The sequence below is a fragment of the Thyridium curvatum genome (genome assembly GCF_004353045.1).
Source record: "Thyridium curvatum strain D216 chromosome Unknown NODE_1_length_1224711_cov_81.814160, whole genome shotgun sequence".
In the NCBI taxonomy this organism is placed as follows: domain Eukaryota; kingdom Fungi; phylum Ascomycota; class Sordariomycetes; order Thyridiales; family Thyridiaceae; genus Thyridium; species Thyridium curvatum.
This window is the reverse complement of record NW_022156756.1, coordinates 1,079,030-1,091,193: the sequence shown is the minus strand read 5'-3', so window position 1 is coordinate 1,091,193 and position 12,164 is coordinate 1,079,030. Positions and strand designations below refer to the sequence as shown.

Sequence of the window (12,164 nt, the reverse complement as noted above, 5' to 3'; positions counted from 1 at the left end):
GAACTTCCAAAACGAAGATGAACACTGACGTTAGCACTGAATGGTGTAGCTTTAATTTCATGATTGATTGGCCTATATCGCTGTCGGAACAAATCTGCCTGGTCGTATACCCAACGTGATACGAACGAGGCGTCTTCCATTGTAGAGAGCCTTGAGTGACGTAGGAGGCGGTCTGCTGACGTGTTGGATGAAGTGAGTGAGTGCTGTACAAAACCCAGCCTGTGTGGCTCTCAAGCTGTAGGTTGGGAGAACCAGAACTAGACTACCTTACCAAAGAAGAATTTCCAGATTGCTCAATTTTCCGAAATACCCTCTCCTCGGTACTTATTATATGATGTCCGTAAGCAATGTCTATGGACAAGGCGAACCAAAACAGGGATGGACATCATCTCCTGATAGCAGAGGAACACTTGACATCCTCTGGGGCTCGTCGATGACTTCGTTCCTTTGCTGTTGGTCAATTCTCTGCATCAATGTCCCTCCGCGAGAAGACTCAAGGCGAGTCGTCCTCACTCGGAAGCTCCTCATGGCCTTGGCTACTTTATTTGCCCCCGAGTGCATCGTTGTGGTCGCATTTGGACAATATCTCTCAGCCCGTCGATCTGTCAAGGACTTTGCAGCTGCAGGAATCAGTCACTGGACGATGCGTCACGCGTTTGTTGCTGATATGGGTGCCTTCCTGCTTCAAACCCCTGACTGGCTTCCATTCCCCGTTAATGCACAGCAACTTTTGTGGCTTATTCAGCACAATTACATTGAAATTCCGCGACAACAAATCCAATCCATTATTGATAAGAACAAGGCCGATGGGTTTATGCGTCTTATCATGGCAGCACAAACAATATGGTTTTGTGTAAACATCGTTGGGAGACTCGCGCAAGGCCTTGCCATAACGGCTATTGAGGTCACTACCGTTGCGTTTATCTACTGTGGATTATCCATCATGTTCTTCTGGCGGCACAAGCCTGCCGGCGTTGAAACTGTTGAGATATTACACAGCCGTGCGAGTCTAGCAGATATACTCATAGCTGGGGGGGATGCTGCGCGCCATCCTTACTACGAGACACCACTGGACTTTATAAATCGCAAAGAATGGGCGTGGTCCAAATATCTAGCACATTGCAGACAGGCGATTTCTGGCCGTTTCAAAGCCCATAGAAAACCTGCGAACCATATTAGCAGTTTGACAACTCCGGAAATCCCGTTTAATTTGTTTCGCCTTGGGACCATCGGTGTCATGGGGTATTGCTGCCTCTTTATTCCGCCTTGGAACTCGAGCTTTCCTACATTGGAGGAGCAGCTTTTGTGGAGGGTTTCGACGGTGGGCTGTCTAGCATCACTAGTCACAATGGAACTACTCACCGACTGGGTTTTCTACCTGTGGCCCGCCATCCAAAGAAGATGGAGGACTAGTAGAAGGCAGTCAAATCGCGAACGCGAGCCAACGGGTGATTCAGGTGTCCGCCGAGCGCACGAGATTTCAGCGCAAGCTGGACAACAGGCCCCGACCACGATGCTATGGAATAGATTGAGGAACAACTCACCTTCTAAAGACCCGGATTTAGCTATTCCATTGAAAGTGGTTGTCGCTTTATGGGTCTCCGGGTTAATCTACACCGTCTGCCGAGTCTACATATTAGTCGAAGACTTTGTTGAGCTTCGGGCACTCCCGGCCAGTGCTTTCAAGACGGTGGACTGGTCTCAAGCTTTTCCCCATATGGGTTAGTTAGGGCGACTATAAGTTATGGAATGTTCCTCCTGGAGGGGGGCTTAAACTGACCGTGAACATCACGGGCGACCCGACAGGGGGTTCACTGACTTGGATTCATGTTTTATTTCATCTATCTTGAGCTCAGAACGCTTCATCCAGTCCAGAAACTCTGTGGGGTCTTGTTTTGGCAACTCAGAGCTTTCGAGTACTGCCGAACCAACATTCGGCTCCCCGACCTGGTCGCGATTTCAAGCAAACTATTCTTTTCGTCGAACCTCTCTAGGACTGGGTATCCTCCTTTGATAGCTAGCCTCAGAAGCTCGACTTGACCGTTCAAACTAGAGTCATCATGATCACCAATTTTAGTCCTTTTTCTCAGCCACTCCAAGGAACCTCGGCAAAGCTCCAGAGGTTTTTCAGAAATTGCTCCAAAATCATCTTGCAGTACTTCAGCTTATCGAGACGTTTTTGAGTGCTCTCAAGGTACTTTAGAAGTGATTCGAACAACCCGTGCCATGGGTTGTGGCCATCAGAGGAACAATTGTCTAGGAGTAGCGCTGAAGTCGCCACGTCACCCCTTTGAATGGACTTGCTCAAGTAGCTGCGTAGATTGTCACGCCACTCATCCGCGAGCTCAGTCCCTTGAATTGTCAGCTCGAGTATGTCAGAATGGCCGTTGTTCATGGCCACCTGTGCCGCCCTGTAGGCTTCGAGATCTCTGATGCCAAAATCGGCAGTCCTTGTAGCCTTAAGAGACTCCACGGTTTGGATGTGCCCATTTTGGGCAGCTTGGTATAAAGCAGTCCGAGGTGCTCCATCTTGAGAATCCACTTTCCGCCCTCAAGCATGTTCGACGTCGACGAGCAGGTCTACCATGTGCTGTTTGCCGCTACCTGCTGCGTTACCGAGTGGACAGGACGATCGGCCGTTCTCATCCACTGCCTTGACCTCCGCCCCGTTGGTCAATAAGCACTTTGCAGCAATGTGATTGTTGTTTTAATTGGAACATGTCAACATTACTCAGCTTCTATTGCTCTATCAGAATTTGTGCAGTGAGCATCTTTACTATAGTACAGTGGTCACCACGACCCCTTGAGTCTGACCTCAAGAATCGCAGAGACGCCAGCCTGAACTTGAGAGATCGCCTCAGGTAACATGCGAGCGAGATCATCTACTGTCGAGACCACCCCAGCCCAAGCCTTTCCTCCAGACGCCTCCCTGCCTATGCCTGCAAAGTTTGGCGTCGGGTCGAAAGATATGTTGAGTTCCTCATTAGAGATCTTTGACCCGTACCCGTCTGGGTGTACCAGAGTCAACGAGTTGCGAGGCGCATTCCAGCCTAGCTTTTCATCAGTACATGCTCATCATATTAATGAGAGAAAGCTTACCCTTGTTGCTCAGGACTACAGTCAGAGTTGGCAGACCGTATCTCCTGGCGACCCAGTACACCGTCCCGGGTACCCCGAACAGGTATGTACCGTCACCGACAATGAGAGTGACGAACTTTCCTTTGCCAGCGCCGCCGGCCTGGAAGTCGCTGGCAAGTTTGACACCAAGCGATGCACCGGCCGACCAGCCGAGACCACCGCCTCCGCAGTTGAGCAGGTGGCCTGGTTGATCAACCTGGAGCTGCTCGTAGATGAATGGCGCATTCGTCACGGCCTCCAGACAATAGATCGTATCCTGAGGGCAGGCCTGGCGGATCTGAGAGCACAGATACGATGTGCTCGGTGACGAAGATCGATCGGCAGGTGTCTCTGCGAGCTTGGCAGCTTTGTCGATGATGGCTTGGTGGGATTTCTCGAGGTCTATCCACCGCTGGCGGTAAGGCTCAATCTCGGCAAGTTTTGAGAAACGAGGATGCGTGGCGATATAAGCGTTCAACTGGAGGAGAGCGGTTTCCGAGTCTGCACGATACCTCCGGAAGGCTGGGATGTAGTGCAGTGGCATATTCTGCTTCAGGGGATCTACATCCACATGGATGATCTTGGCATCAGCGCGAGGCTTGCACTGGGTGGGGATCCACGGGACATCGCAGTCGATCACTAGGATCGCATCAGCCTGTTTGATGGACTCGTGGCGGCCGATTCCGACCCCGAGGAAAGCTCGGTGGCTCCAAGGGAAGCAAACATCGCTTCCAAGGCCGTCTAGAACCTGAACGCCGGGAATCGCCTCTGCAAGCTTGACCAGCTCCGGAACGGTCGCATGGTTACGACCCGTATATCCTGCAATGATAAGAGGATTCTTCGCTTCGGCCAAAAGAGATACTATCGTCTCCAGTGCTTGGGGCGGCAGTCCTGTAGGTGAGATGTTGTCCCAGACTTCCTGATCCAGATGATACGGTTCGATTTCCTCCTCCATCACTTCGCGGGCACCGACGATGTATGCCGGGCCTTTGGGGTCGCTAGTGGCAAACTGGAGCGCGCGGTTCAAGACCTGTTTGATGTTCTTGCCCGTCTTGAATTCCCCACTGAACCGGCAGAACTGAGAGACGATCTGTTTCTGATCCGGTGCATCTTGCAACCAGTGGATATACTCCGTCCGGGAACCGCGCATCTCACCTTCCAGCGTGAAGGGAGACAGGCCGGCAAAGACCAGGACCGGACACCGTCCCACAGAAGCGTTGTGCATTGCGCACCCCAGGTTCTGCGTTCCGACATCCACGTGAACCAGGACACATTGGGGCTTCCCCGTCACTCTCGCGAAGCCGTCGGCCATGTTCATGGCGACCATCTGCAGAAGGGCCTGTAAGCCTCTGTACTCGGAACAGGGATGCCGAGCTTACCTCATGGGGGCATGTGATGACCCTGGGGAATTTGACGCCTTTAAGGTAAGCACCGTGAGCCAGGGCCTCCATGATGGCCGGATGGTCCGACCCCAAGTTGACGAAGACATGCGTCACACCGGCCTGTAGTATGGTGAGCAAGACATTGGAGCACTTGATGTCGTGGGGGCACCAACTTCCCAGAGCCCTTCAAAGAAGGCAAAGGATGCCGAGTACTTCTCACTTGAAACAGAATTAGCCCAAGTATTACCATGCAATCATGCAGGAGAAGGTTAACTTACAGGTTATGCATTTCTGTACCAGCTGGAAGGGGCAGAGCTTCGTTGGTTGTTGCACGTGCAAATGAAGGACAACGATTGACAATCAAATTCAGAGGCTCTTGATTTTGTAACATGCATGCTCTCTAGTTTCTAAGGCCAATCAGAGCGACCTGCCCAGACCTGTACTTCTATTGCCTACTTCGGGAATGGAGCTGGCCTGAAGTCGGAGGTGGGACCAATTCAACGGAGGTTCCGAAATACCAGAAATTAGTCATGTCGGCTGTGAACCACCGCCGAAGGCCGGATACGGTCATTGAAAAACAGCCTTCCGAGATAATCGCAGGTGCCGGGCCGGGCCGCAAAGCATGGCAAGTTGATAAGGATATGGCATCGTCTGGTTGCACAGAGAATACCATGATATCGTACCAAACACCAGCCGCAAGATCTCGCCCGAGTATTCTTCCAACAGTCGTCTATGCCAAGGCTGTATGTGTCTCTATGCGGCATCTAGGTGCTTTGTATATCTAACTTGAAATTCTACTGTTACCATGCATTCAGACTTTTGCAAGACATAAGGCGCTGGACTGGAAAGAAGCGTTGTATCATTAGCTCAACAGTGGACCGGCTCCAAGACTTGCGGGTTCTCTGGGTGCTTGTCCGGGGCCAAAATTTCACAGTCATGAGCATCCAGACATGATCTGGCACGTGAGCTTTGCAAAAGAGCTTCATGTCAATATTTCGAGGACCCATGATCAATCTCAGGCGCAGCAAACGCTAGCTATAGTGTGTGTATGAAAGGCATGCTTGCTTTCCGTGACGGTTCCGATGCTCGTTCCGTGTTCTGTTCCGATTCCGGAGCTGCCACCCATTGCTGTCGCAACTCACTAGGCGGCGTCAAGAGATGAAGGAACTTCCGTGAGAAGGAAGTAGACGAGATAAGTTTCGATAGAAGATAGAGAGGGTGAAATTTCATACAGAAAAATAACAACCATTCTGTGTGCATTTGTAGTCAAGGGTTCAAGGGTTTTCATTCGTACCGGCCTTCGGCAACGAATCGGGGTAGCGGCAAACTACACTTGGGCCCCTTGTCATCGAGAAGGTAATTGAAGATAAGCATATCTATCAGGATGGATAGATCTATGATATGACGTATGTTTGGCCATACGTAGATAGCAGTTAGATAGCAAAGTCCATGTTGAATGCCGATACTTCCCAAAACAACGTACCTCTCTATCCTGGTAGTCTACCCGGCCAGTGGGGAACTCGGCGGAAGAAGCACCTAAGAGCCCCCCGCTTACCCGCTGGCCGATCTCACTAACACCACACTACATGGGTGCGCTATCTCGAGCTTGCACAGCAAGGTGACAACCTCGGTCGAGAAACTCCAATCGATAACCAAAAACTTCAAGCTCTTTTTTGCCTTTTTCACCATATTCCCACGACGTCATCTTCTATTCCTCAAGGAATCCACACTCAAACACCCGACCTTCTCTCCTCAGCATCACGAACTACCAACCACCTACCCCTCACCAAAGATGGCAGACACCCTCGAGGACGTGCGCCCCCTGTTCGAGCTCCGCGGGCGGAACTACATCGTCACGGGCGGCGCCCAGGGCATCGGCTTCGCCTGCACGCGCGCCATCTGCGAGATGGGTGGCAACGTCGCCGTCTTCGACATCCAGGAGAAGCCCGTGCCCGAGTTCGACGGGCTGGCCGCCAAGTTCGGCACCAGGACCCTCTACGTGCGCACCGACGTGACCAAGGAGGACAGCATCCGGGCCGCGTTCGACAGGGCCCTGGCCGAGTTCGGCTCGATCCACGGGTGCGTGCCCGCGGCGGGCATCGCCATCGACAAGCCCTTCCTGGAGCAGACGTGGGACGAGTTCACGCGCATCCAGGACATCAACGTGAGAAAGGCCCGGATCCCACACTGTCTATCATGTGATTGAGTCCCCGCCCCCCTTTTGCTTACAAGAGACAACCTCCTCCTCTAGGTACGAGGGACGTTCTTCGTCGTCCAGATGATCGCGCGGGAGATGGTCAAGCAAAAGACCGGCGGCAGCTTCGTGCTCCTGGCCTCGCAGTCGGCGCACATCGCGCTGCCGGGGTACCGCATGGCGGCCTACAACGCCTCCAAGGGCGGCGTGCTCATGCTCTCCAAGGCGCTCGCCGTCGAGCTGGCGCCGCACGGCATCCGCGTCAACACCATCTCGCCGGGCTTCGTCGACTCGGAGATGACGCGGACGGTGCGGGAGCTCAAGAGCAAGCGCGAGGGCGAGCAGATGTGGCTGGCGCCGCCCAACCAGCGCCTGAGCAACCAGAGCGACCTGACCGGCGCCGTCGTCTACCTGCTGAGCGACGCTGCGCGGCATACGACCGCGGCCGACATCCAGATTACGGGCGGTCTTCACGCCGGGACCATCGATGGGTTGATTAGTTACGAGGCCAAGTAGACACATCAAGAACAGATGAAATACGTCATCGAGGCTGAATATTTATGCATGAGATAGTATGATTCGTCTGTGAAGAGAGCTGTCTCAGAAACAGTGAGAACCGCCCCGACATATGCCAGCAAAGTAAACGCCATGCCAATGCTCAGTTTTGTGGTACAATGTAATCAGAGACATGAACTCATCATCATCAGCCTTCCTTGACACCCCCAGCAGGCGCAGGCGCAGGCGCGGACTCCGCATCCCGCGCCGCCTTGTCAGCCTTGTCGGCCTTGGCGGCCTTGTCGCTCTCCCTCGCCTCCCTCATCCCCTCCAGGCCAGTCTTGTGCTCCTCGTGCTCCTTGCTCAGCTTGCGCTGGCCCACGAAGCACGCGATGACGAGGCCCAGCGCCGCAAAGGCGACGTACATGATGAACATGGTCCGCAGCGCGTCCCAGTACGCCGCGCGCGCCTCGTCCCCGGCGGGGCCCTCGAGCTTGGCCACGAGGCCGACGCTGGCCGCCGCGTTGCCGCCCGAAAGCAGGCTGGCGACGTCCGGGCCCAGGTCCCGCAGCAGGCGCGGGTACTGCTTCTCCATGCCGTTCTGGAAGACGACGCCGCCGACGACGACCGAGATGGACGTGCTCAGCTGGCGGATGAAGCCGAACGTGGCCGTCGCCGAGGCGATGTCGCGCTGCTGCACGAGCGTCTGCAGCGCAATCAGGGGCGCCTGGAAGTTTGGCCCCACGCCGATGCCGGCGACGATCTGGTAGAGGATGATCTTGGGCCAGTTGGCGCGCGGCTCGAGGTCGACAAACAGGCCGTAGCCGAGGGTCATGAGGACGAAGCCGAAGATGATGGGCGGGAGGTACTTGCCCGTCTTGCGGATGAAGACGCCCGTGCCCGCGCTGGTGATGGCCAGGACGACGGTGAAGGGCAAGATGTAGGCGCCCGAGAGGAGCGGCGAGGCCTTCAGGACGGCCTGGAAGTAGAGCGGGAGGTAGTAGCTTGCGGAGACGAAGACGTAGCCGTGGCAGAAGGAGCAGGCCAGCGCGGCCAAGGCGTGCAGGTTGCTCAACAGCCGCAGCGGGATGAGCGGGTAGGCGGCGACCTTCCACTCGATGAGGGCGAAGATGCCAATAGTCACGACTCCAAAGACGATGAGGCAGACCACAATGGGGGAGCTCCACGGGTGGTCCACGCCTCCAAACGTGAGGCCGAGCAGGAGCATCAGTGTGCCGCCAATGATGGCCAGACTGCCGAGCCAGTCCACGGCCTTGAGGCCCTTCCGCATGGGCGTTCGAGGGTTGTGCAGCTTCAGCACAAAGAGGAGGACGGCAAAGCCCGCTCCCGAGATGGGCAGGTTAACGTAGAAGCACCAGCGCCAGGTGACCTTGTCCGTGAAGACGCCACCGAGCACGGGGCCGATACCGCCAGCGACGGCCCACACCATGCCCATCATTCCCAGATAGATGCCTGTCAAACAATGTCAGATTTGGTTTTCCTACAGCCCTGCACTTCACCACCATCGTCTGCGGAGGACTAGACCTACCTCGCCTGCGCATGGAAAACAAGTCGCTGATGCACACGTTCACCAGCGTCACGATGCCACCGCCACCGATGCCTTGCACCGCCCGCGCCACGATCAGCATAGCCATGTTTACGCTGACGGCTGCCAACAGCGAGCCGACCCAGAACACACCGACCGCCAGCAGGAGGATCTGCTTGCGGCCCCAGATGTCGGATATCTTGCCCCACGACGGCGCCGAGGCCGCATTGGCCAGCAGGTAGGCACTGCCGATCCACGTGTAGCCCGCCGTGCTCTGGAACTGCTCGGCGATGGTCGGGATCGCGACGGTGACGATGGTGACGTCGAGGGCGGCGAGGAAGAGGGCCGAGGCGAGGGCGACCATGATCAGCGTGGTCTCGAGTTTCGTGCGACCTTCCTCGGGGTGGGCGGCCGGTGTCTTGGCCTCTGGAGCCGGCGCCGGGAGCGTGTCGTCGGCGATCGGTTCGGCACGCGCCTCCTGCGCATCGTTGCTCAGAGTCTCGGCGCTGTCCAGGTCGGTTCCCTCGCCGCTATGACTGTGGGTGCCGGCCGTCTCCTTGTCCAGCATGATCGCATCGTCGTTGCGAGCGCGATCCTGCTCGGCTTTACGATCCGTAGCCATTGCGCCGGAACGTTTGCGCAACGCCAAAAAGGGTTGTAGTCGCAGTCAATAATTCACCAAAGCTCTCCAGCAGAGATTGGTTTTCGCAAGAAACCTAGCAGTTTTGCTGTAGATAATTCATACCATGCGAAGACAGATATGACTCCATGGACTTGATCGCGGGACCATTTTAGGAGAAGCTTGTTTGAGATGGTGTCCCCGAGGTGGACATGGGCTCTAATAAGAAACAATAAAAATCACCGAGAACGGGTCGCAATTGTCGGACCCGATGCCGCCGCGCCTTGACGATCCAGGCGTATTTAACTGGAAATGTCATGGCGCACAACTGATGGAATTAGTCAATTAGTCACCATACTAGGAAGTTTGCGCATTCGGAACGGTCTGCCGGGGAAGAAGCGAGCTCTCGGGAGCAGCAAAGCTGTTGTCAACCGTCGTATTTCCGGGTCACTCAGTTGAATGCCATTGTGCGAACCACTCCATTCTGGGCTGCATGAGCATGAGGGGAAGAAGCTGTTAGGGTGGTTTGCCTGGCTCGGCTCGGCCGCTCGGTCGGTTACATAATGAATGATGCATCCATTTGCAGCCTGTAATGAAAAAGGACTGCTTTTTGTCCACAGCTGAAGAATGCGGTTCTCTGCCAGGGGCGACAGTCGGTCGGGTGTCGGCGAGCACCTAAAATTGAGTGTTTTGTTCAATTGGTTTCGAGCTGCAGTGAAGACGGAGATAGCTCTGTTGCTCGCCGAACCATGCAAGCCAGCACAAACATTGCTCGCTGAGTGTGACACATGCTATTTTGCCTCTTCGCTTTCCCCAGGATTTCGTAAAGGTTGATGCTATTGCAATCTTTGTGTATCCTGGACACATCGAAAACACACACAAACCAGGATTGGATCACCTCAGTCGCTCAACTTCTGGCCCGCTGAGGCTGACCAGACGGACGCCCATGTTCTGTAGGTCCTGTTTGCCGTCAGCCCAAGCCTTCCCGTCGACTGGCCGCGTGCCTTCTTCCACGATGTACGTCTTGAACCCCTCCTTGACTGCATCGAGCGCCGTGCTCTGGACGCAGTAGTCCGCGGCGAGGCCCACCACGTAGACGTCCGTGACGCCGTGCTCCTTCAAAACACCCGACAACCCGCTATCACTGACTCTTGGTTGGGTGAGCGGGTCGTAGAAGGCACTATACATTTCCACCTCTTTTCGTTGGCCCTTCTCGATGATGCGGTCGACCTTGTCAATGTGCAGCTCCGGGATCAAGGCGGCTCCCGGTGAGCCCTGGACGCAGTGGACGGGCCAGAGCCGTGTCTCGTACGTCTCGTTTGCGTTGTGCGGATTGACCACTGTGACTGTATCGACGAACGGCTGCTTGCCGGCGTGGTTGCTAGCGAAAGAGATGTGATCTGCCGGGTGCCAGTCCTTGGTAGCGACACGGATCACAAAGGACGGGACGGACAGCAGGTCGTTGACTACGCTGGCGACATCGCGGCCCTCTTCGACCGCAAGAGAGCCATTCTACGGGATCAGAAGACGAGCGCACCTTGGCATTTTTGTGGTGTCAGAACTTACTGGGGGGCAGAAGTCCTCCTGGAGGTCGACGACGATCAATGCAGGCTTGCAAGCCGGATCTGACATGATGCCGAGACCGTGGGGTCGGGTGTGCAACAGAGTAAAGGCAACGATTGCTGGTCATGGACTCCCAGAGCCTATCCAGAACCTCTTCCCAAGGGTGATAGAGCATACACGTTCCCTTTTCTTTTTCAGGTCCAGCAAACCTGGAACTCGACGAGTGGTAACAGCAAGGTAGCTGTGTCTCTTCAGGAGGCAATCAATCTTATGTGAGCCTTAATCTTATCTCCAAGGCGGGGCATATTTCGTGGGGATGAGTTGGGGAAAGAGGCAGGCACCCCTCTCAGTCTCAGTCTGACCTGCCGAAGCGTCTTCGAGTGCAGGCAATGTTCATTCCTTGGAAAATGCGTCAAGTCTACTTGTACCGAGTCGGGCTAGGCCTTGATCTTCAAGTACCGGTATGTGGTCAGGCATGGCCCAAATCAGAAATGTTTTACCTTTGGAACTCGAACCGTCTGTGGCTTGCCAATCCGTCATTTTGACTCAGAAGATCTTCTCTGCGTTTTTCTAGAAGAGCTCATGTTTCGTCTCTGAAACTGGCGCTCCAATCATGCAAGCCTTTTCTCGTATCCTGGCCTCAGCTCAACCCGTCAGATCGACACATCCAACTTTCTGAGGCATGCAAAAGCTGGCACACTAACACAACACCCAGTGACACGGTGATACCCAGCCGTGCCAGGCACTACCAGCCTGTCGCATCTCTAGACTGGAGTGGGGATGGCACGCGGGAGTGGTCGATGAGGATCGGCTGGTCAGCGTCATAATGCCCCTTCCGTCCAATCTATCTACCTTGGTTTTTGCGAGGCCGCCAATTAAACCTTCGAGTGATCGCATCAGCTGGGCCATAAGCCTAGGAACAATCTGGCCCGGGCTTGCGTAATGCTCACCGAAAAGCAGTCAGGCAACGCAACGAGGCAAAGTGGCTTGGAGGGCAAAGGTTGGCACAATGCAGGGTCCAGTCCACCATTCCAAAGACAGGCAGCATTATCAAAGGAGGCGACAAGAACAATACCAGCCGCCGCCCAGAACAATCACAGCCAGACCTGCACCTGACCCGGCTGTTAACGCCCTTTCTCTTGCCGTTTCCTGTTCCCCATATGGCAGACAGAAAGGCGGTCAACCATGCAGCAGCATGCAAGAAAAGGCAAACTTGGAAAAGGCAGACATGCCACGTCCCCATTTGCG

The 12,164-nt window shown here is 55.0% G+C and overlaps 5 protein-coding genes across 5 annotated transcripts; 2 read left to right on the top strand and 3 right to left on the bottom strand.

Moving 5' to 3' along the window:
* Positions 1–334: 334 nt before the first annotated feature.
* E0L32_000351 (uncharacterized protein) lies at positions 335–1,726 on the top strand (the record flags this gene model as incomplete). Its single annotated transcript, XM_031137818.1, has 1 exon — positions 335–1,726. The coding sequence occupies one exon, from the start codon at positions 335–337 to the stop codon at positions 1,724–1,726; it is 1,392 nt and encodes a 463-aa protein (XP_030997728.1).
* A 360-nt stretch (positions 1,727–2,086) lies between these two features.
* Positions 2,087–4,788, bottom strand: E0L32_000350 (uncharacterized protein; the record flags this gene model as incomplete). The annotated part of the gene is made up of 7 exons (XM_031137807.1): positions 2,087–2,499; positions 2,617–2,683; positions 2,815–3,050; positions 3,100–4,444; positions 4,497–4,619; positions 4,673–4,718; positions 4,778–4,788. The coding sequence occupies 7 exons, from the start codon at positions 4,786–4,788 to the stop codon at positions 2,087–2,089; spliced, it is 2,241 nt and encodes a 746-aa protein (XP_030997727.1).
* Positions 4,789–6,291: 1,503 nt separating this feature from the next.
* E0L32_000349 (uncharacterized protein) lies at positions 6,292–7,209 on the top strand (the record flags this gene model as incomplete). The annotated part of the gene is made up of 2 exons (XM_031137796.1): positions 6,292–6,663; positions 6,751–7,209. The coding sequence occupies 2 exons, from the start codon at positions 6,292–6,294 to the stop codon at positions 7,207–7,209; spliced, it is 831 nt and encodes a 276-aa protein (XP_030997726.1).
* A 187-nt stretch (positions 7,210–7,396) lies between these two features.
* On the bottom strand, positions 7,397–9,356 carry E0L32_000348 (uncharacterized protein; the record flags this gene model as incomplete). The annotated part of the gene is made up of 2 exons (XM_031137784.1): positions 7,397–8,661; positions 8,738–9,356. The coding sequence occupies 2 exons, from the start codon at positions 9,354–9,356 to the stop codon at positions 7,397–7,399; spliced, it is 1,884 nt and encodes a 627-aa protein (XP_030997725.1).
* Positions 9,357–10,247: 891 nt separating this feature from the next.
* Positions 10,248–10,985, bottom strand: E0L32_000347 (uncharacterized protein; the record flags this gene model as incomplete). Its single annotated transcript, XM_031137773.1, has 2 exons — positions 10,248–10,865; positions 10,920–10,985. The coding sequence occupies 2 exons, from the start codon at positions 10,983–10,985 to the stop codon at positions 10,248–10,250; spliced, it is 684 nt and encodes a 227-aa protein (XP_030997724.1).
* Positions 10,986–12,164: the final 1,179 nt, after the last annotated feature.